Below are 25230 nucleotides of genomic sequence, written 5' to 3' on the forward strand. Positions count from 1 at the left end.
ATAATACCCTTTTGCTGGGAAAGAGGTTAGCCTATTGAAAGATCTGAAAAAAAAGGCCAATGTGGCTATAACATTGTGAGTTAGGGGGAAAGGATACCTTAAGAGGCAGATAAGAGCCTAATCACAAGGTAAGAACTTATGAGTAGTGTTAAATAACTTTTTACTTATTTTAGACACAGTGTAGAAAATTTTACCCATAGGCTTATGATAGGGTCTGAGCCTATCTAAAATACATCTCTTGAGCACATGTATACTTCCATAGGCTGACTATTCTGGATAGATTGGAAAGTAATAACACATTTGTTTTAAGCATTACATAGCTAACCTGGATGCCATCTATACAAATGATGTTTGCATATAGAAAGTTAGAGGGTTGAAAATAATCCTAAAAGCTAATTTTCTGGCTATGTTCAAAGGTGTCTGGAGAAGCCAATGAAACTCAGATTGCAGAAGCATTGAAGCGGTACAGTGAACGGGCATTCTTTGTCCGGGAAGCTCTATTTCACCTTTTTAGCCTGACTCATGTGATGGAAAAAACAAAGCCAGAAATTTTAAAGGTAAGAATAAGAAACTGGGTCTAAAAATTTTGAAATTGTCTGCCTGGATAGATGATGGTTTTGTGAAGAATATTGGGAACATTTTTCATGTAGACTTTGTAGTGTGTGTTTTTTTTGTATTAGGATTGATGATGTGTGATTTCAGTTATTAGCTGTAAATGAGAAAGAGAGAAAATAGTTGCTTAATGTTATCGAAGTTTTATAGTAGTCTCATTAAGCAATAAAAATGTCTTCCAGGTCATATTTAACTACCCAAATCAGTGGCCAGTGTGATTTTTTTTTTTTTTACCAGTTGTAGTAGAAAATGGAAGTATATGACTGGAAGAAGGACACTGCATTGTGTATTAGCTCTATATTGCTTCCATAGAGGCTCTTTTTAGAAATACATTATTGGAATTCCATAAGGCACCTTTCCATGCCATTTATGAACCTCCTGTGTTTTCATAACTAATGCATGTTATTCCCCAATTAAGATTTTTTAACCAAGATAGCTTTTGAAGGGCAAGAAAGGAAGATTCTTAATTTTGTAGATTGCTTGGGGTAGTGTTTATCAAAATGTGGTCCTTTGTATACCAGAAGTCTGGAATGTTGCTTATTTTAAAGAGCATATTTGTGAACCCTTCCCAAAGAAATTTCGATTCAATAGGCCTAAATGAGATAAAGGAATCTGCATTTTAATAATTCCACAAGATAATTCTTATGCACATTCAATTTTGAAACCAGTGAGTATAGGACTGTGTTATATTTGGTACCTCACTTAGTGGGCACAACATACTCAAGAGATGAGTTTTATTTTCTAATTCACAGATTGTGTAATTGAGGGTCTGTAAGGTTAAGTAACAATAAGTTAGTGGCAGAGCCAGAAGTGACTTAATCTGTGGGTACTTAACTTTTGAGAATGGAGTGCTTAACTAGGAACCAGGACTGTTTCAGTCCTAGGCTGGCATCCCCAACACCTGCCACTCCCTCCATCCCTACCACAGGACATGGACACTTGGTGTCTGCGTTGTCTTTTTTGGTTTTGGTTTTGGTTGCTGTGAACCTGAGCAACAAAGGACTAGATCTTTAGTCCCGAACGGAAATATTTATCATTCATTTATTCAGAGAATGACGCATAGAGAAATAAAAGAATATAGGCAGTTATTTTAAGGAGTTTTGCTACAAAGGGGAGCAAAGTAAAAAGGGGGTAGTTAGTTGAAGAAGTATGTTTGTTTGTTTTTAAGATGGGAAACAAAATAGCTGTTTATATGCTGATATGAATGATCTGGCACAAAATTTTGAAAGAGATGTATGAGTGAGGGGAGAACATATGAAGCAGTATCCTTGAGTAGATAAGAAAGGAAGGATCTAGCACGTAAATGGAGGGATTACCTTTAGACAAGAGCCCCCCGAAAATCATTTATGGCCACAGGCAGGAAGGCAGCATCTGCATATCTGCATGTGTTGGTAAGGGCTGCATGCGGCAGTGAGAATCTGAAGTTCTTTTCTGGTTGCTTTGGTTTTCTCAATGTAGTTGGAAGCAAGGTCTTCAGCTGATAATGAGGAATGGGGAGCTTTTACTGGGGGTTTGAGGAGAGAGGAAAAGGTGAAAAATAGTTAGCTAAACCAGAGGGAAATGAATGGATTTTATTGTACTCTAGCTTTTGCAGTGTTCTCAAGGAACTGCATGTTGGGGTTCAGATGTGAAATTTGCCACTGGTTTATTCAAGTCAGTAAGAATTTATTTAGTGCTTAGCAGGCACTGTACTAGGTCTTGGAAATACAAAGCTGAGTTACCTGAATAGAAAAGATTCATTAGCCTTACAGAAAAATCTCTGGACATGAACAACTTGATACCTACCTCGACAAATGGGCAGGAACTAAGTATTGGTGAGTAACTTTTATGTCCTGGGCTCTTTGCACATGAGGATAAAAAAGATACTTAGGACATCTTAGAAATTATTATAGATCAACAAAATAATATTGCTATGTGAAGAGGGCTTCTATTTAAAAGGTAGGTTAAGATAACTACTTTTTTTTTTTTCCTAGCTTGTGGTTACTGGAATGAGAAACCACCCTATGAATTTGCCAGTGCAACTTGCTGCAAGCGCCTGTGTATTTAACTTAACCAAGCAAGATCTTGCTGCAGGAATGCCTGTCCGACTTCTGGCTGATGTGACCCATTTGCTGCTCAAAGCCATGGAACATTTTCCTAATCACCAACAGGTAAGCATATGGGCATCTCCATTCAGATATCCTCTTAGTGTCTCCTACTCATCTCCTACTTCCATACAGTTCAATTTAGTAGACCAAGGCTGGAAATTCAAATGCCTTTGGAGGCTGTAAAGTAATACATTTGTGGTATAACTAAGTGTCAGACAACAGAGAAGTAGAAAACTAAAGTGTGCATTCCCTGCCTAACAAGTATTAAATCCAAATGTTGAGGGAAATAGTGCAAGCTATATAAAACTCATTCCCAACCTTGATCTTGAGTTTGTGGTAATTTCAGCAAACCAGCATAGAGTGTCTGTTCTGGTCCAGGTCCTATTAAGTCCTGGGATACAGAAATGAATAAGGCATGGATTTTCTATTTCTAGCCGTATGCTAGACTACACAACCTGTCCTATCCTGCAGAAGGAAACTAAAAATACTGCTTGAATAATATTTTTAACTCTTAAAATTTAGCAGTGAGTTGGCAAGTTAATAAACACTCAGAAGTCCAAAACCAAGTATAAATGGCAACCCAGGCTGGCGAGTGGATCACTAAAGCCAGCTTCCCTCATTGAGGGCAATTGTCAAACTCGATGAACTTTAGGCTTTGTTTTTCATGGTCTCTGGAAGCCAGGTGGACAAAAGACAAAGCAAAACCCACCCAAAGTTCACCAGAACAGGAGGCTAGCCACAGTTCAGGTGTCCTATTTATTATCCTATTTTTCTTTCATCTAATGGAAAAAAAACAAAAACAATTTGTGCAGGTAAACATATGGATCCAGTGGAAGTCAGTCTTTTCAACAATAGGTGGGCAGAATAAAGGTTGTAAGAAATAAGTGATGTTTCATCACTCTTTGTTTTTTGTAGAGGCTGCCCCTGGTAAAATAACGTAGCAATATTTTCTTCAGGATTTTTTTTTTCCTCCCTTTTGTTCTTTAGTTACAGAAGAATTGCCTCCTTTCACTTTGCAGTGACCGGATCCTTCAAGATGTTCCATTTAACAGGCAAGTAGTAGTCCTAGAACTTAAAATGGGGCAAAAGAGAATTTTAGAAATCTGTTGTGGGTCATTTCTTATCAGTTAAGATAACCCTGGTGTACGATTAATCAAGTGAGTGGGATTCTACATTGCCTTAGAGAATGCTAAATCTACTTTCTCTGATTAGTGCTTTGACATTCATGATAGCAGATTGACTCTTTTCATAGCCCTTTGCTTAAGAATTTATATTGATTATAGTTTTTAGAATATCCACACAATATTGTGGGCATAGAAATTGAGGCATGTAGAGATTCAGTGTCTTGCCCATGGTTTTGTGACTAGTAACTGCCAGGCTAGTAAGACTTAAGTCTTCTACTTCTAGGTCCAGTGTTCTTTTCTCTGTATCATACCACTTATTGTTATTGTTATTTGATATTGAATTATAGAAAAAATTTTTTAAAGAAAGCCATACAGCTAGATTCCAATAAGTATAAAGGATTCTTTTGTTTTCTAAGGTGTTGTGATTTGGGAGCTAAAAAGTGATTTTTTTTCACTTTACTATTTTAAAATATAATTTTTTAATGATGGTATTTTAAAAATGAAATTTTTACTTTATTATTTAATGAAAAGTACATTTCTCAAGCAGTAGTTTTACTGTGATTTACTTTTATTTGGGTAACTACACTATTATCTGACATGGCTGAGGAATTATGTGTTCCATTTATTAGTATTAGAAATAGTTTGAATAAAAATATAACTATATACAGATCTGATGTAGATGACTAATTTTGTTTTATAGCTGTTGAGCAGCTATACTGGTCACATGAAGTCATAGTTAGAAAAGGCATAGTCACTCTCTTAAAGAAAATTTGTAAACTAGCCCAGGGGGTGGTAAACTTTTTCTTAAAGAGCTAGATAATAAATACTTTAGGCTTGTGAGCCATAGGCTTGTGCTGCAACGACTTAATTCTGCCATTGTCCCTATAGAGCAGCCATACCAATGTAGAACAAATAGGGGTAACTATGTTCCAATAAAACTTTAGAAAACAGGCAGCTGGGCCCACAGCTATGAAATCATGATAGGCAGACTATAGTTTGCCTGCCTCTGATCTAGTCAATCCACTCTGCTAGAATTGAGCTTCTTTGTGGTCAGAGACTATAATTGGTTAATCTCTGTCTCTAGTGCTTACGTGGATATTTAACGGATGGATGGATGAATGAATAAATGAGTATAATAGAAGATAGAATTTTTCATAGCTGAGGATGACAGAATGCATTGGGCCCCCAAACAAGGAGGGAAAGATTCGATCTGATTGGTGATTTAGTGATAGCAGATAATAAAGATAACAACCAACATGTATGAAACATTGGATATTGCCAGGCATTGTGCTGTTTTACATATGGTTATTTAGTCCTTACAACAGTCCTGTGAAATTGTTACTCTTGTAATCTTCATTTTACAGATTAGGAAACAGAGGCACAGAGAGGTGATAAAATAGTAAGTAGCAGAATTTAGACTTAAATCCAGACTGACTCAGACACTATTCTTTGCATTCACCCTATATTACTTTGAAGATGAGAGCTAGTTGAGTTGATTGTTTTATGTTTTGGTAACTGCACACATAAAGGCACAGAGAAAGTCAATAATAATAATACTAGTAAAATATAGCCTTTATCAAAAGCTTGCTGTGTCCCAAGTTCTGTACTAAATTTTAAGCTTTACAGGTGATATAATTTAATCCTCGCAATAATCCTATGGACTAGATCTTATTATTTTACAGATAAGAAAATTGAAGTTCAGAGAGATTAAGGAGCTTGCCCAGGGTCCCCAAGTTAGTAAGTGGTGGAGGTGATATTTTAATCCACGCTGACTCCAAAGTTTATGATGTTCTTAATGACTTGACTGCATTGCTTCACATGATAAAATAATTGATTTTATCATTAACATTAGGTAGAACTAGAATTCAAACCCCCAAATCCAAAGAACATCAGAATCTGTGCTATATTATCTCATAATTGTGGTCATGTTTGGAGACTAATGAGCAGTCCACTTTGCAGTAAGCATAGGGCAGGCAGGAAAAAAATTTGAATATATGGGCCTATTGCTAGAGTCCTAAAATACTGTGAGTATAGGAGTGACATCATACTTAAGTCGTCTGACAGATTTATTACCAATGTGTAGGTAGAAATTGAAGGGAAAGCAATGGAGGCAGAGGCACTTTAGGACTCTATTATAAAAGAATGCCAGTTTATCCGAAGAAAACAAAAGCACTACTTTGAAAAGATATATGTACCCTTACATTCATTGCAGCATTAGTCGTAATAGCCAAGATATTATTGAAACAACCTAGATGAATGGACACAGAAGATGTGAGATACACATACAGATACTGGACTATTATTCAGCAATAAAAAAGAATGAAATCTTGCCATTTGTGACATCACGGATGGACCTAGAGGGTATTATGTTAAGTGAAATAGTCAGAGAGAGAAAGACGAATACTGTATGGTCTCACTCATATGTGAAATCTGAAAGAACAAAATAAGTGACAAAACAAACAGACCCGTAGATATAGAGAACAAGCTGATGGTTGCCAAAGGAGAGGGAGTGTGGGGTGGGGAAAAAGCATTTTTATAAATGTTGGTGGACTGATTCTATCAAGGCTACTTCATTTTCCACCTCTGCAGCTGACCCATGGCTGGGGTTCCACTGGCTTACTTAATCCTGAAGGCTCCGCCCTGTGACATTCCCTATCATGAACCCTGACCCTGGTGAAGCATGAGGTTATTTAAGGAGGTCTAGACAGCTCTCCAGGATGCCTCAATATGAAACTCCCTGGCAAGTGCTATTACACACACACACACACACACACACACACACGCAAATAATTAGTCACCATTAAAGGATGGTAGTAAACCACTTATTGTTTTGAAACTGGGAAATAAAGGGAAAGAATCAAACATCCTATCTTTCCTATAATAACTATATTACTAGCCAATCAAATAGTATCTGTATTAGATTGTTTGTATTTCAGCTAATAAATGAAGAAAGAATGATAGGATTAGAACATTACCATTTTACAATTCCCGATTAACATACGGATATAAGTAATAAACACACCAGTGGCTGCTAAAACTACAAAACGAGAGACAGCTGGACATTATGTGCCTTCTGACAAGAGAGCATAACACAATCAATGAAGTAATTTTGCCTCCCAAAATTAAATATAAATGTGATTAAATATAAATCAAACTACCAATTTATAAGAAATACAGATGGTAGAACATGTTAAATAGAACCACAGGGCTGCAATCAGACAAATTCAGACTGGGAATCTCTACAGATCAAAGAATCCAATTTCTTCAATAAACAAACGGCAAGCAGGTGGGGTGGGGAAGAGGGGGATGTAAAAGAAACCTGTAGATTAAAAGGCACTTAAGACACGTGAACTACTGCAGTGTGTGAGTGGTGGTGGTGTGTGTGTGGCGCGGGTATAATGCCAGTAATGGGCTTGATCAAAATGGCCTTAGGAATAGAAAGGAGGTAAAAGTAAATTTGAAGGAAGTTGCAGAGGATTCATTTACACCAATATAATCATCCAGCCAACATGTATTAAACACTGTTTGTGTACAGAGTACTGTATTGGGTCCTTGGCATAAAGGGCTTAATAGGATACAGTCCATTCCCTAAAGGAACTCATGCTCCTAATGGGGGATTCTAGTGAGTCTCCAGATAATCACAGCTCTCTGACAGAGTTATAGACAAGTGCTAGGAGCAGTGAGAAGACAATGATAAACTTGTCAAGGAAAGCTTCTCACAGGAAGTGATATTTGAGCTGAGTCTTGAAAGATGAAATTACTGGTAAATAATCAGATATATTCCTTGGTGTCATCCTTGATTTCTCTCCTTATCTCACACCCTAAATCCAGCTCTGTCTTCAAAATATATCCAAAATTTGGCCATTTGTGGTCACTTCCATTTCTATCACTTGGATTAGACCAAAAGTAAATTTCTCTCCTGGATTACTGTGGTCACCTCTGAAATACTCTCCTAGCTTCTGTCCTTGCCCTCCTGAAGTTTATTCGACACACAGCTGATAGAATAATCCTATTAAAAACGTAAGTCAGTTCATGTCATATCTCTGCTCAGAATCCTTCCATGGCTTTCCATCTCATTCAGAGTAAAAGCTAATTCTTTACCAAGACTGTGATCTGGCTCCCCTGTTACCTCTGACCTCATTTCTTAGTACTACTCTTTCCTTTGTTCTCTGCTCTGGCCTCCCTGGCCTCCATGCTATTTCTCTAAACCTCCAGGCATACTCTCTCTTCAGGGTCCCTGTGTTTCTCATTCCCTCGGCCTGGAATGCTTTTCCCCTAAATATCAACATGGCTCATTCTCTTACTACATCACAAGTTTCAGTGAAGCCTTCCCTAGCCGCCTTACACAAAATTTCAACATTCCATCTCTTCTCTCCCTGCTTATAGTTTTTTCTCTATAGTCAGTACCTAATCATACCATATATTTTACTTAATTACCTGATTTATTATGTTTTTCCCCCACCAGTGTGTAAGCCCTATGAAAGGAGAGATATTTTTGTTTTGTTCACTACTCTACCACTAGTACCAAGAACAGTATCTGGCACAAAGCAGGGGCCCATAAATGTTTATAAATGAATGAGTTCCCATTGTGCTAGATACTGTGAGGAATCCAGAAAATACTTAAATTATTACTGCAGTTTAGAAATCACTACCAAATAGAAATATAGATTAGAAATATATTATAATTCTAGAAGGTAAATGCCAAATAGTTTTGACTTATTTTTTAGAAAGTGTTGTCAGAATTAATGAGGTACCATCTTCAGAACACTTAAGTGTAATGTAGTTGTTATTCTCTATCAATTAAGAGGAGTTTTCCCTTTCCCTCTTACCTGCTGAAATTATAGCATCGGTTCCCAGCTGAGGCTCTGAAACTGTGCCTGGGCCTCCAGGATTAATTCATGAAAACTTTTGTGTATTTTCAGGTTTGAAGCAGCCAAGCTTGTCATGCAATGGCTCTGCAACCATGAGGATCAAAACATGCAAAGGATGGCAGTTGCTATCATTTCCATCCTGGCTGCCAAGGTACCTGAACTCTTGTTTCCTGTTACAGTTATTATTTTCCCCAAAATCTGTGTGCCACAAAGGTTAGTAAGCCTCTCTACCAGCCTGCTTATTCAAGCTGTATTCAATATTGCAGATTTCCAGCTTGGTCAGAGATTTTAGTCTGATCTTTGGAGTCTGTTACAGTGAATGATATTAAACTAAACACTAGTGAGTTCTTGAACATTTACTTTGTCTGCTTGCTTGCAGCTTTCTACAGAACAAACGGCGCAGCTTGGTGCTGAGCTCTTCATTGTCAGGGTAAGTTTGTTATCTCCTTGGTGCAGACCACCAGACAATTTTCATTTTTATTCTTTTTGGGCAATGTTGTCTATCTTCTGATGTTTTATATTTTAAAAAATAATTAAGCTTTGCGCAGTGGCAGTATCGTAGCCAATGAGGTTTATCCGAGGCACAATTATTGCTAATTGAAAACTTTTCCTAAAAATCATTTTTGTTACTCCTACATGAGTGTATTCATTTCTTTCATAGAGGCAGCTTTAGTCCTTAACAGAGATGGAAAGAGCCCTGATAGGAGTCACATGACCTAGAATCTAACTTGTAAACTCACTTTGTGAATTTAGACAAATTACCTGAACTATTGGGGCTTACATAAGCCTTAAGAAGACCCTGTCCAGTTCTAAAATTTGGTGATAATGTTAAATTTCATGAAGAAAACATAGTTATAATATAATCTAATAAGTATTATATAATAATAGAAATATGAATGAAAAAATTAATGTAAGGAGAAGAGAAGGTTGTGGTGGTATAATGGAAAGAGTAGGAATTCTTAAGTTGACATTTGGGTGTATTCCTAATTCTGTTTCTAGTGGTGCGATTTGTAGCAAGTCACATACATTTTCTTAAGGGTGATAAAAAAATATATAACTATTATGAAGATCAAATGAAAGGAAAAAAGATTAATTGAAGGAATATATGCTAAGTGTCTAGCACAAAATACAGTGTGTATTAGATGAGTAGAAAAGGATGCTGGGTTTATTTATTTTAAGTATTTTCAGGGATGACATTTTAGTTATAAATATGGCTTTTTATTGTCATATGTGTGTTTAAGTAATTTTGGCTGGAGATATTCAAAGATTTTAAGGAAATAGTTCACTCATATGCTTTGGAGGAAAATTAAGCTCAGTTTAAAAGGAATTAACAAGAATTAGTAGTAGTAGTAATGATGATGATAGCTAGTTTTTGTTTGTTTTTTTGGCTCTTATTTGTTACCTGCAATTTACATATGAAGAAACAAAAATTTAAATCGGCAAACAAGGGTACACAGTTAGTCAGATGCAGAGATTATATTGAATCTCAGGTAGCCTGATTCTTGTGCCACACCTTAGCCACTATGCTGTTAAGTTACCTAATTGCACCTAAATGTTTGTGTTTCTTAAAAAGTTTTTTCTAGAATTGTTTGAAACTTTAAGTAATAAGTGTTCGTTCATGTTTCCTTGTATCTGTTTTAACAGAGCTCCCTTTTACCTCCAAAAATGTAATCTAAAAATGAAATAATGGATTCCTTATATAGGTCTTAAAACATTTATCTTTCAAACTTTAAATTTCTTGGGGATGGCCGGTTAGTTCAGTTGGTTAGAGCGTGGTGCTGGTAGCACAAAGGTGGCCGGTTTGATCCCCGCATGGGCCACTGTGAATTGCACCCTCCTTAAAAAAAACAACTTTCAAACTTTAAATTTCTTAGGTTAAAGCTGCAATAGAAATAATTTACAAATGGAATTTCAAAGCTATTATTTAAATCTAATATAAACTTTAATTCTCTTATGATTGCATTTTATTTGGCCTTTCTTTTTTCTTAGGAAAAGTTGGAGTTAGATAGAATTAGGTCTTCCAATTCTTACTTTCTCTTACTAAGCTGACTATGATCAAATTACGTAGCATTTCGCAAACTCAATTTCCTCTCCTAAAAAATGGGGATAGCACTACTACAATTTGAGATATAATTTGCTGATGATTAATAAATGTTTGCTTCATTTCTCTCTCCTTCTCTTCCACCTTTTTTATCCCAGGATCTAAAATGAGTATGTTTTGACTAATTGGGTAAGATAATTGGTCCTAAGCTTTAAGCATTTTGCTTTTCATTTTATTTATAGGTGATTAGATTATAGGTATGATCAGAATAATATAGAAGTATTTATGAAGGTCCTATACTTTTTTCTTGTTGAAGGAAAAGTCTGATCCAAGAGGCTGTTTGTCGTACTTATAAAAACCTTTACAGGAAATGTTTTAAGCCATAAGACTAATCCTCATGAACTTGTGGTTATTATACTAGTTGTAATAACAATTGAGTAATGAGAAATTAATTGTATTTTCCTTTCAGCAACTTCTTCAAATAGTGAAGCAGAAAACCAATCAAAATTCAGTGGACACTACTTTGAAGTTTACTTTGAGTGCACTTTGGAACCTCACAGATGAATCTCCAACCACTTGCAGACACTTTATTGAAAACCAAGGGTTAGAACTCTTCATGAGGGTGCTAGAGGTTAGAACGGGAATTTAGCCTACAGTTTTGACGCTTATTGATTGATTGACTTATGCATTTATTTATTATATTTAGTTCTTTAGGTAGTTATAGTTTTCTTTCTTTTTACAGTCTTTTCCAACTGAATCATCCATTCAACAGAAAGTCCTAGGACTTTTGGTAAGATATAAGCATTTCCTGCTAAATTAAAAGCTATAATTATTTTCTGTCTGAGGTAATATGTTGAAGTTGCTGCTCTATTTATAAACACTTAATGCCATTAGAAAATATATACAATGTTGTTAAGTGAAAAAAACAGGGTGCAAAACTATTTGTAGATACTAAGATTTTCACCACATTAAAGGAAAAATATAAATTACGTACTTTATATTTTTTGGTGTAGTACAAAGATTCACAGTGAACATGTTTTACTTTTATAATCAGAAAAAAGATTTCATCAGAAAATGTCACTAACTGTCAAATATATGGTGATGGAAGGAGAACTGACTCTGAGTGGTGAACACACAGTGTGATATATAGATGATGTTTTAGAGAACTGTACACTTGAAACCTATGTAATTTTACTAACCATTGTCACCCCAATAAATTTTAATTTTAAAAAAAATCTAAAAAAAAAGGAAAAAGAAAATGTCACTAACCTACAAGTATTCTTAGATGCCATATTTGGTAATTAATAATTACTACTTAAAAGACTGCTTAACAAATCAGATAATTCTATAAATATGTTGGATATAGGTTAGAGTGAGCCCTTGCAGTGATTAAAACATTTGATCCTTCATCTTATGGATCAAATGTTTTAATCACTGAAATAAGCAAAGTGCCTGTGTGATAAAAGCCATTTCAGAACAGACCTCCATTCTTGAGGAACTAGATCATAGGAGGCATGGGTTAGTGAGTTAAAAAAAAAAAAGTAGTAGGGGCCGGCCCGGTGGCTCAGGCGGTTAGAGCTCCATGCTCCTAACTCCGAAGGCTGCCGGTTCAATTCCCACATGGGCCAGTGGGCTCTCAACCACAAGGTTACCAGTTCAACTCCTTGAGTCCCGCAAGGGATGGTGGGCAGCGCCCCCCTGCAACTAAGATTGAACACAGCACCTTGAGCTGAGCTGCCTCCCAGATGGCTCAGTTTGTTGGAGTGCATCCTCTCAACCACAAGGTTGCCAGTTTGATTCCTCGACAAAGTCCTGTTCCCCTTCCCCAATAAAAATCTGTACAAAAAAAAAGAAATGTAGAATTGTGTTAGTTTTCCAGATGCAAGACTGAGATACTGAGCAATGAGAGATGGATTTTTAGGAAAGCTAAGGGCTAGCATTTAAGGAGAACCTATCTATTTATTATAGCTTTAGTTATGTAAAGTAAAAAATGTAAAATGACCTAAATGTCCTGCAATAGGGAACTATATGATTGTTTTATTCAGGGCTCATAGGATTATTAGATACAGAAGTTGGCTAAAGTCACTGCAAGAGGAAACGGAGATCTCATAGGGCTTTAAAAATGCTTTTTAAGTTTTTTTCAAGAAGAACATGTTTATTATAACTAGTGAAACAATGCAAAAATGTATTTAAAAAGATTAAGACTTTGTCCCCAACCTTCCATCATTTTTATCTCCATGAGGTAATTAATACTAATACAACCTGATGTGCTTCCTTACATATCTTTCTTCATTACTTTGTGATTGAATTTTTTTCAATAATGTATTTTGAGAGATTGATTATAATTTAAACTTCGTGGTCAGAGGACATACTTTGTTTAATTTGAATACTTTTGAATTTACTGAGAATTGTGTGTATCTCAGAACATGCGCTATCCTGGTAAATGTTCCATGTGCACTTGAGAGGAATATGTATTCTGCTGTTGTTGATTTGTGTTCTATAAATGTCACTCAGGTCTAGTTGATTGATACTGTTCAAGTCTACCATATCCTTGCTGATTTTCTACCTACTTGTTCTAGAAATTATCGACAGGGGTTTCAAAATCTTCAGTTGTATAGTGAGTTTGTCTGTTTCTTCGTACAGCTGTATCAATTTTTGCTTTATGTATTTTGAAGCTCTGTTATTAGGTTCATAAACAGTTTGTTATGCTCTCTTGATTAATTAACCCCTTTGTCATATGAAATGACCTTCTTTATCCCTGATAATATTCTTTACTTTGAAATCTTCTTTGTCTCATATTAATATAGCCATTTCAGCTTTCTTTTAACTAATGTTAACATGGTTTACCTTTTTCCATCCTTTTACTTTTAACCTATATTTATCTTTATATATAAAGTATTTTTCTTTATACTTTGCATCCTGCTTTTTTTTTTTATCCAATCTGAGAATCTCTGTCTTTTAGGGGGCTATTTGGACCATTTACATTTAATGTGATTATTGATATGGTTAGATTTGGTTTATTATCTTAGTATCTGTCTTCTGTTTCTCCCATCTGTTCTTTGTTGTTTCTTGTTTTTCTGTCTTCTTTTGGTTTAATTGACTATCTTTTTTCATGATTCCATTTGATCTCCTTTCTTGGTTTATTAGTTTATTACTCTTTGCTTTATGTTAATGATTGCTTTGGGTTTATAGTATATATCTTTAATCACAGTCTACCTTTAAGTGATTTTATATAATTTTATATATCATATAAGAACCTTATAATAATAAACTTCTTCCATTTCTGCTCTTCTTTCCTTTATGCTATTATCATGCATTTACTTTTACATATGTCATAAAACATACTTTGTTTGATGCCAATTACCTTTTAAGGTTTAAATAATTTTTAAAACTTATATGTTTACCCAAATAGTTAGTATTTCTGTGCTTTTCTTTCCTTTGTAGATCTAGATTGCCATTGTTTCATTTTCCTTCTACCGAAAAGACATGCTTTAACATTTCTTGTAGTGTGGGTCTGCTGCTGCTGAATTCTTCAGTTTTTATATGTCTGCAAACATCTTTATTTAACCTTTGTTTTGTTTTTTGTTTGTTTGTTTTTGTGTGTGTGTGTTTTTGTAATTCTGGAAGTACCCATTCTTTTTATTTTTGTATTTATTATAAAAAAGTTTTTTTACATTCAATATTATATTAGTTTTAAGTGTACAGCATAGTGGTTAGATATTTATAGAATTTATGTGGTGATCCCCCGATTAGTCTAGTACCCACCTGGCACTATATACATAGTTATCACAATATTATTTTCTATATTCCCTATGTTGTACTATACATGTCTGTGACTATTTTGTAATTACCAATTTGTATTTCTTAATCCCTTCACCTTTTACACCCAGCTCCCTAACTCCCCTCCCCTCTGGAAACCATCAGTTTGTTCTCTGTGTCTATGAATCTGTTTCTATTTTGTTTGTTCGTTTACTTTGTTCTTTAGATGCCACATATAAGTGAGATCATATGGTATTGGTCTTTTTCAGTCTGACTTATTTCACTTAGCATAACACCCTCTAGGACCATCCATGTTGTCGCAAGATGGTAAGATTTCATTCTTTTTTATGACCAAGTAACCTTTGTTTTTGAAAGAAGTTTTTGCCAGGTACAGAATTCTAGGTGACAGTACTTTAAAGATGTTAATTAGCTTTTTTCTGACTTGCATCTTTCCAACAAGAAATCCGATGTCATTGTTATCTTTATTCCTCTCTATGTACATGATTTTTTTCCTCTGGCTACTTTTAAGATTAGCAACTGTTTTGAATAATTTAATAATGATGTGGTCTTGATGTAATTAATTCACGTTTCATGTATTTGGGATTCATTGAGCATCTTGGATCTATAGTTTTATAGTTTTCATCAAGTTTGAAAAGTTTTTGGCCATTATTTCTTCAAAAAAATGTTTGCACTCTCCCCTGCCCCCAATACACTGGAGTCTTTTGAAGACTACAGTTTCTCATATATTAAGCTGCTTGAAATTGTACTACCACTCACTGGTGGTCTTTTAATTTTCTTTGTTCTTTTCTCTGTGTATGTTTCAGTTTGGGTAGTTTCCATTGCTATGCCTTCTCTCTAATTCAGTAATCGTTTTCTTCTGCAATGTCTAATCTGCTGGTAATACCACCTAGTGTATTTTTCATCTTAGACATTGTCATTTTCTTTTCTGGAAGTTCAATTTGAGTCTTTTTTTATATCTTCCATGTTTCTACTTAACTTTTTTTTTTTTTACTAAGACACGACCTTTTATTTATTTATTTTTATTTATTTATTTATTTTAACAGGACTTTATTGGGGAACAGTGTGTACTTCCAGGCCTTTTTTCCAAGTCAAGTTGTTGTCCTTTCAATCTTAGTTGTGGAGGGTGCCGTTCAGCTTCAAGTTGTTGTCCTTTCAGTCTTAGTTGTGGAGGGCGCAGCTCAGCTCCAGGTCCAGTTGCCGTTTTCTAGTTGCAGGGGGCGCTGCCCACCATCCCTTGCTTGAGTCGAGGAATCGAACTGGCAACCTTGTGGTTGAGAACCCGCGCTCCAACCAACTGAGCCATTCGGGAGGCAGCTCAGCTCAAGGTGCCGTGTTCAATCTTAGTTGCAGGGGGCAGAGCCCACCATCCCTTGTGGGACTCGAGGAGTTGAACTGGCAACCTTGTGGTTGAGAGCCCACTGGTCCATGTGGGAATCGAACAGGCAGCCTTCGGAGTTAGGAGCGCGGAGCTCTAACCGCCTGAGTCACTGGGCCGGCCCCTCTACTTAACTTTTGAACATACGAAACATATTTATAATAACTGTTTTACTTTTTCTCTCTGCTAATTTTAACATGTGTGTCAATTCTGAATCAGTTTCAAATGATTGATTAGTCTCCTTATTTTGAGTTGACTTTTCCTGCTACTTTGTATGCCTGGTAGTTTTTGATTGGTTGCCAGACATTGTGAAGTTTAACTTTTAGGCGCTGGATTTTTTTTTTTTTTCCTGAACTTTGTTCTGGGATACAACTAACTTTTAAACAGTTTGATCATTCTGGAAGTTACTTTTATGATTTATTAGGAAGGTCCGGAGCAGTGCTCAGGCTGGAGCTAATTATTCTATACGTAGTACTGAGACAAGAGCTTCTTGAGTACTCTTTACCCATTCCCCATGAATTAAGAGTTTTTCCAGTCTGAATGGTGAGAACAAGCACTATTCCTGGCCCTCTGTGAGTGCTGGAACTTTTCTCTAATATTTTTTGATGGTTCTTTTCTTACTCGTATAAGTTTCTTCACAGTCATGCTCTGGTCAGTACTTTGCTGAACAGAGTGTTTCTTTCAGCAGCTTCTGGATTCAATTTATGTGCAGTTCTCTTCTCTCTGGTTTTCTTTCCTATGAATTGCCTTGGTCTCCTGGAACTCTCAGATCCACCTTGTCAGCGCCATGAATCCACTGGGTTCTGCTAAAGTTCTAATCCCTGTGCCACAGCCTGGAAACTCTCCCAAGGCAGTATCTCATCTTGTTTGTTTTCCAACTCTAAAGGTCACTGTTCTTTATTACCTAATGTCCAGTATCTTGAAAACTGTTGTTTCATGTTTGTGTCTTTTTAATTATTTCATACAGGAGAATAAATCTGGCCCCTTTTACTCCATCTTCACCACAGAAGCAGGAATCCTCACAATCTTCCATTAGATTTAATAATGAGAAATTTGTCTTTTATATTTACCTACATATTTTTTAAAATACATTTCTTTTAGTGTAGGTATGTTGGTGATGAGTTTTTACTTAGGTTTTGTTTACATGAAAAAGTTTTTTATTTTGCTTTCATTTTCAAAAGATACATTTTTGCTGGCTATTGAAATCTTAAGTGGGCTTTTTATTTCAATTTGGTTTTGGGATTTATAATTTTCATCAAATTTTGGAAAATTTTGGCTATTATTTGTTCAAATATTTTTCTCTGTATCCTCTCTCATCTCTTCTCTTTCTGAGACTCCCATTACATATATGTTAGATTGCTTGATGTTGTCTCATTGGTCATAGAAGTATTCTATTGGCTTTTTTCCCAGGTTGGTTTTTGTTTTGTTTTTTCATTTCTGTTTTTTGGCTTGGATGTTTTTCAGTTCACTGTTTGTTTGTTGTTGTTGTTGTTTCCTCTCCTGCAGTATCTCACTGCTGTTAATCTCATCCAGTATATTTTTCATTTCAGTTTTTTTTTCTAGACGTTACATTTAGATCTTTTTCATATCTTCATTTTCTTCTCCCCTCAGACTTTCTTTCTTTTCATCTTGAATCATATTTGTAACATAGTAACTGTTTTAAGTTTTTGTCTAATTATTCTATTATCTCTTATTTCTCAGTCCTTTTTTTTTTTTAATGAATGATGGGGAGATTTACTTTTTTTTTTTTTTTTTTAAATTAGTTCCAGGTGTACAAAACAATGTAATAGTTAGACATTTATACCCCTCACAAAGTGATAACCTCCCTCCCTCTCTCTACTTTCTGGGTCCATTTTTATGGGTTGATTTTTCTCCTAGTTATGGATCATATTTTCCTGACTCTTTGTATGCCTGGTAATTTTTTATTGGATGCCAGTCATTGTGAAATTTACATTGTTGTTGCTGGAATTTGTTGTTTTCCTTTAAAGAGTATTGGACTTTGTTCTCGCATGCAGTTAATCTACTAACAGATCAAGTCATTCTTTTCAAAACTTATTTTTATTTGCTTTATTAGAATAGATTCAGATCAGCCTTCACTCTAGCACTCATATATAATTGAGCCCCATTACCATTATTCAATGCTTTGTTTATTATGAGATCTCTTCACTCTGCCTGGTGGGAATATGACCTATTCCTAAGCCTGTGTGACTGTGAGATTTGTACATATACAGCTTTCTGGTGGTTCTTTTCCTAGCCTCATAGAGTTTCACATCATAACAGTACTCAAGCCAAAGAATTGAGGTGATTCCTCTGCAGGTATCTTTCTCTCTTTCTTTCTGGAGCTTTTTCCTTTCCAGTACTCTGTTCTACAAATTTTGCTGCTTTGGCCGCCTTGAACTCTGATCTCTATTTCTGCAACTCAGAAAAACTGCCAGATTCTCTTTAGGTTTCCCTCACATACATAGCAGTCTGGAAACTGCCCCATTTGAATACCTTCTCTTATAGATCACATTCCTGTATAGCCTGTTGTCCACTGTCTGAAAAGAGTTCTCTTATATATTTTGTCTGATTTTCTAGTAACATGCTTATAGCAGGAAGGAATAATCATAATTCTTTTGAAGCTATATTCTAAATATTTCCTTTTTTGTTGTTGGTTTTTTGTTTGTTTTAATAGTGAATTTTGTGTGTGTGTGTGTGTGTGTGTGTGTGTGTGTATGTTTCTACTTTTTTCATCAGTTACTATCTTGTAGTTACATGTGGTTCTTGGGAGGGGTCTAATCCACTCTTATGTTTGATGATTCTCACTCATTATGGATCGTTTTAATTGTGAGTTGTAATTTAGCATTGTGATGGGTTATCTTGTGTGGGGCTTTGAGTTCAAGGTGTGTCCTTCTCAGAGGGTATTTGTATTTCTTTCTACCAAGCTTGGAGGAGAAGGAATACTGCCCTTTTTGTTTTTTTTGTTTTTAATTTTAAAAAGGCAGATATTCCTTTTCTTTTTTGTTACTATAAAAATGATATATGCTATGTAAAAAAATATATAAATAGAAAAGAGTATAAAACATGAATGTTAAATGCCTTTTCTTGTTTGAATATCTGAGATTAGAGAGGGGCATAGGAGACACTGATTAGTCATTGATTCTGATGGAAAACTACAAGATTATACACATTCATATAGTGAGTATTGTTAAACTTTTCTACCCTCACTCTTTGCCATGGTTGGAGAACAAAGGTTACTAGTCATTAGAGAATATATTTGAACATGATGCCTTTCATTATCATTTATTATAGAATGACTTAAACTAGGGAATGAATAGTCTTCACAATGAAAGGCCAAGGTTTTTGGTTCCTAAGAAATGGAATCAATGTGTTAGGAAGAGAATTATGATTTCACAGTAGATCAAATGAAGTTTTAAAAATGAGGATTCGTTGAAATAAAACCATGCCTATATGGTCAGTTAATCTATGAGAAAGGAAACAAGAATATACAGTGGGGTAAAGACAGTCTATTCAATAAATGGTGTTGGGAAAACCAGCAGATACATGCAAAAAAAATGAAACTAGACCACCTTCTTATATCATATACAAGAATATAAACTCAAAATGGATTAAAGACTTAAATATAAGACCCAAAGCCATAAAACTCATAGAAGACAACATAGGCAGTAAACTCTCTGACATTGCTCTTAGTAATATTTTTTCTGATATATCTCCTCGGGCAAGGGAAACCAAAGAAAAACTAAACAAATGGGACTACATCAAACCAAAAAGTTGTTGCATAGCAAAGGAAACCATCAACAAAATGAAAAGGCAACTTAGTGATTGGGAGAAGACATTTGCCAGTAATACATTCGATAAGGGGTTAACACCCAAAATTTATAAAGAACTCGCACAACTTAACACCAAAAACAAAACAAAAAATCCAGTTGAAAAATGGGCAGAAGACCTGAATAGACATTTTACCAAAGAGGACATACAGATGGCCAATAGACATATGAAAAGATGCTCAATGTCACTAATCATCAGAGAATTGCAAATTAAAACCACAATATCATCTCATACCTGTCAGAATGGCTATCATCAATAAGTCAATAAACAAGTGTTTGTGAGGATGTGGAATAAAAGGAATCCCCAGGCACTACTGGTGGGATTGTAAATTTGTGCAGCCACTATGGAAAACAGTATGGAGGTTCCTCAAAAAATTAAAAATAGAACTACCTTATGATCCAGCAATTCCACTTCTGGGTATCTATCCAAAGAAATCCAGACACTAATTCAAAAAGATATATGTACCCCTATGTTCATTGCAGCATAATTTACAATAGCCAAGATATAGAAGCAATCTAAGTGCCCAACAATAGACAACTGGATAAAGAAGAAGTGATACGTATATACAGTGGAATATTGCTCATCCATAAAAAAGAATGAAATCTTACCATTTGCAACAGCATGAAAGGACCTAGCGGGTATTATGTAAGTGAAATAAGTCAGATAGAGGAAGACAAATACCATGTGATTTCACTTATATGTGGAATCTAAAGAAAAAAATAAACGAACAGACAAAACAGAAACAGACTCATAGATACAGAGAACATGTTGATGGTTGCCAGATGGGAGGGGGGTTGAGGGGTTGGGTGAAAAAGGTGAAGGGATTAAGAAGTGGAAAGTGGTAGTTAAAAAATAGTCACAGGGATATAAAGTACAGCATAGGGAATATAGTCAACAATATTGTAAAAAAACTATGTATGGTGCCAAGTGAGCACTAGATTTTTCAGGGGGAATCACTTTATAAATTATATAAATGTCTAACCACTATGCTATACATGTGAAACTAATACCGTGTTTCCCCAAAAATAAGACCTAGCCGGACCATCAGCTCTAATGAGTCTTTTGGAGCAAAAATTAATATAAGACCCTGTCTTATATTGAAATAAAATGGAATCTTATATTAGTTTTCACTCCAAAAGACGCAAGGTCCGGCTAGGTCTTATTTTCAGGGACACACGATAAAATAAGATTGAATGTCAATTGTAATTGAAAAATAAAAATTAATTTAAAATTTTTTAAAAATTAATTTTAAAAAAATTAAGGTTCGTCTTCAGAGTACTGAGATAAATTGGATCTTAGATCCTTTGGGAGAAGATCAACCACATTATAAACTGGAAACCCCTCAATTGTTTCCCATGTGAAGAGGTCTTCCTTATATACTGCCAAGGGAAGCCAGCACATCCCAAGTCCAAATAAAACACCTACCTTCTGTAGGCTAGCAGGCAAACTTTGGCAGTCACTGGAGGTCTAAGACTATGAAATTTTAAGACACAGGATCACTATATTGTTCAAACAAATAGATGCTTCTAGATGCCAAACTTTCCTGGTTTTCCTTCTACCTGTTTCTGATTTTTCACAGTTTGGAGTTTCTCCCAACCACATAGATGGTATAATTTGAACAACTGTCTTGCATGAGGACAGGCCCCTAGCTATAAATTACAAGGGAAGACTTTTCCTTTTAGGCCAGAGACCAGATTACAATAGGGTCTACTTCGTGAATCTATGTCAGTTCACTCTTTTATTGAGGTGTAAAGCTTTGAAAATCCTTGCTTTGTATGTGAAGTCTTAGTTCCAATTTCTAGCCCTTACCTATGCCTTTGCATGGCTATTAAAACTCAGTTCTCTGCCCCTACAGGTCAGTGATGGCCTGTTACTACTCCAGTTTGGTTCTCTGTTTGCTTTTTATCCCACCAAGTAAAGTTACATATTCATAGGCTGTTAGCTGTTTTTCACCCAGCACTTATAGATATTATGTATCAGGAAATTTTTAGGTTATCTATTTTGTCATTATACCTGAAAAGGAACTCACTGCTGTTTATTTATTATTTTATTGTTTAAAGAGAAGAGAAAAAAATCACCTATAATCCCACTGTGCTAACATAGCAACAGTCTTTACTTGTTGTCTATATGCTGATACATATTTAAATCATTGAAATCTCTGTTGTTTCTTAGAATACAAAGGATCTTTTAGCCATTTACTATACAGACTACTTTACTTTTTATATCTTCTTTTTCTTTCCAGAACAATATAGCTGAAGTACAAGAGTTGCATTCTGAATTAATGTGGAAGGATTTTATCGACCACATCAGTAGCCTCCTACATAGTGTTGAAGTGGAAGTCAGTTACTTTGCAGCAGGAATTATTGCCCATTTGATATCTAGAGGTGAACAAGCTTGGACATTGAGCCGTAGCCAGAGGAATTCTCTCCTGGATGATCTGGTAGGGTCATTTGGTGTTTTCTGGAAGCATATAAACAACATCCACAGTCATTAAACTGTCAAAGCCTCATCATGCAATAAGGCAGTGCTAAATAACTATTGTAATCCTTTCTTGTGTCTTGTGTCTTGCAGCATTCAGCTATTTTGAAATGGCCAACTCCAGAGTGTGAGATGGTAGCATACAGGTAATTAGCGAGATAATTAATATTAAGCCAATAACCTAGTCATTTTGCTTGCCTAGAGGTCATTCCTAGTAGATATATAATTTTTTCCTCAGACATCTATCTTCCTACTGGCATTAAAAGAAGCAAAGTATTTTTACTTTTCTGCTACCTGTCATTCATCAGTCCTTCTTTCATTCCACATTTATTGAAGACAAGTGCCAGGGACTTGTTCTATGCCCTTGAAATTCAAAGATGAGTAAGATGTGGTGCCTATACACAAGAACCTTACCAGCCTAGTAAGGGAGACCAAATGTAAATAAGACATAATTCACTATTACACTAGTTTTGTGCATAGAAAGCTATGAAATTAAAGATGAGAGTACTTAAATCTGCACTGGAAAATAGGAAAAAGCTTCCAGAGGAAGTGAATCATGAGCTGAGTTTTCAGAGAAAATTAAGTAGGGGCAGAAGATTTTAGGAATAGGAAGCAGTATATTAATGCAAGGAGGTCCAAAGCAAGATGACACATTGAAAGAACTGGAAACAGTACCAAATTAGTTTGGGTAAACAGTTTGTAATAATTTATTAAAGTTCATGCTGGATGCCTAACTCTGTTTATGACAATTAGGTGACTTGGTAGCTAAGTTACTAATTACCTGAAGTATTCCAGATTGCTGCATAAGTAGTATTATTACAACTTATTTTTGTTGTTTACTTCATAAATGTTAATGCTGCCAACATTTTTGATTCCCCCAACATATGTTCTACCTATTTTTGGATAGAAGACCAGTAGAATATAGATACTTAGGCCATACATAGTGATTCATACACTTTTTGTAGCAGGGCTGCAAATAATCAGCTACATGGTTCTCTTTTCATATTAGGGAGATAAAACATCTATATCCTCAAGGAAGTAAAGCTTTTCTAAGCAATTAACTACAAATTAAATTTCTTTTCTAGGACCTTAATAAGGGCCACATTATAAGTAGCCTTACATAAGAAATGTAAGAATTATTTTTAACAAATCTTATAGCAAATAGCAGTAACATTTTGTTAGATTCTTTCTCATTGCATTCTTTGATGAAAATTCAGCACATACCACAAAAAGGCAACTCAGTAAAAGCTCTTTTGTGTTAGATGGACAGAGGAGGAGGATTTAGGGAATGGAATGTGACAGTGAGAACTGCTTTGCATCCCCCTAAACTTTGCCTGGAATTTTTTCTGGCCCCTCCTCTTATAGACTTGGCTATAAAAATTTTCTATTATTGTACCCACAGGTTCTGAGAACTCCCTGTTTTCTTAATAATCTATCCCATTTTAGACCCAGACTCTAATCTCTAGGCTTCTTTCCTCATTATTTAAGAATGGACTTTTCACAGTTCCATAGGAGAAAATAAAACATAAGTAAATAATAGTGCATTTTCATATGTGTTTGTTTTTGTGACTACTTTTATGTGTCAGTGTTCTTTCAGGTTTACTCTGTGGAATGACCATTCTGAAGAATTTTTTCTAAAATCCACTATAATTTGGAGAATGTTAGAATATTTTATTTCCACCTCAGGTAGTTCAGGTACCTATTTCATTGCTTCCTGGCTGAGTTTGTGTATATTTAAATGGAATTTACTTCTCAGTTTGCATTAAAAAGTTTTAATGCTGCTTATAGCTTTTAATAATTTAGAGATAGTATAGAGCAATGGTTAAGAGCTCACAGGATCTACTGGATCAAATCATGTTCCACTTACTATGTATGCCATCTTGAGCAAATTGTTAAGCCTAGGGCCTCAGTTTCCACATTTGTTAAATGGGACTAATAATAATACCTATTTCATGCATTATAATGAACATTTTTCCACATTTTAGAATGTTTTTTGACAACATGATTTATAATAATCACATAATCTTTATTATATGGTATATTAGTTTTCTAGGGCTACCATAATATAGTACCACAAATGGATGGTTTAAAACAACAAGAGTGTTTTGTCTCTCAGTTCTGGAAGCTAGAAGTCTAAAATCAGGGTCTCAGTAGGGCCATGCTTTTTCTGGTGGCTCTAGGGGAGAACTTCCTTGCCTGGTTCTACCTTCTGGTGTTTGCTAACCATCCTTGACATTCCTTGGCTTGCAGATGCATCACTGTAGTCAGATGACCAACTTCTCCCTGTGTATCTTCACATCGTGTTGTGTGTATGTCTGTTTCTGTGTCTAAATCTCCCCTTTCTGTAGTACACCAGTGACAACCTCATCCTAACTAATTACATCAGCAACAACCCTATTTCTAAATAAAGTCACATTCTGAAGTATTGGGGGTTAGGACTTTAACCGATCTTTTGAGGAGGCGCAATTCAACCCGTAATATAATGGCTATAAACTCATTAAATGAACTTACCATTTACTAGACCTTGGCATAGGATGGGGGAACCACGCACAGCAATTTTATTGAACTGAGGAGACAGAAATCAGAGTTTGGCGAGACTGAGCTGTCTGGAATTTGTGGAGCAGGGTAATACAGAGGTGCCACCTATATCTAGAAAACACTTCAGAAATCTCCATAAGGGTTTCTTGAGTCTTTGGCTGATTACAAAGCTGTGCATGCCTAGGGTGAGACTCCTTGAGGCCTGATAAAGAACAAATACCAAGGAGCTGCTAACTGAACAACACTTGGAGCTCACACAGCGTTGGGAAATATTCGAGTTCCAAACAGTGGAAAGAACTTAATACCCAGGGCATTCAATTCAGATACCAGAAGAACGAAAAAGATTAAACTAGCTCTAAAATAAAACCTTCTTTAGGGAAACTTCAATAAAGCTTTAAAACAAGTCTTGAAATGGTCAAGCTACTCTGCAAATAAACTGCCAAAGAAAAACTAAGCACTTTTTTAAAAAAGACAATAAAATCTAGACATTCAGAAA

At 35.4% G+C, this 25230-nt stretch overlaps 1 protein-coding gene and 1 non-coding gene across 2 annotated transcripts in view; both read left to right on the forward strand.

The window, feature by feature from the left end:
- ZYG11B (zyg-11 family member B, cell cycle regulator) overlaps positions 1-22441 on the forward strand; it is a 65141-nt gene extending 42700 nt beyond the window's left edge. The window contains exons 4-12 of the mRNA XM_074334724.1: positions 417-557; positions 2586-2762; positions 3687-3751; positions 8746-8845; positions 9074-9124; positions 11205-11366; positions 11478-11525; positions 21961-22158; positions 22290-22441. Coding sequence (XP_074190825.1) covers positions 417-557; positions 2586-2762; positions 3687-3751; positions 8746-8845; positions 9074-9124; positions 11205-11366; positions 11478-11525; positions 21961-22158; positions 22290-22346 — 999 coding nt within the window. The 3' untranslated portion in view covers positions 22347-22441. The remainder of the gene's footprint in view (positions 1-416; positions 558-2585; positions 2763-3686; positions 3752-8745; positions 8846-9073; positions 9125-11204; positions 11367-11477; positions 11526-21960; positions 22159-22289) is intronic.
- Positions 9231-9365, forward strand: LOC141572617 (U4 spliceosomal RNA). The gene has a single exon (XR_012497928.1). It is a non-coding gene; the product is annotated as a U4 spliceosomal RNA (small nuclear RNA).
- Positions 22442-25230: the final 2789 nt, after the last annotated feature.

The sequence above is a fragment of the Rhinolophus sinicus genome, linkage group LG06 (assembly GCF_036562045.2).
Source record: "Rhinolophus sinicus isolate RSC01 linkage group LG06, ASM3656204v1, whole genome shotgun sequence".
Taxonomy (NCBI): Eukaryota; Metazoa; Chordata; class Mammalia; order Chiroptera; family Rhinolophidae; genus Rhinolophus; species Rhinolophus sinicus.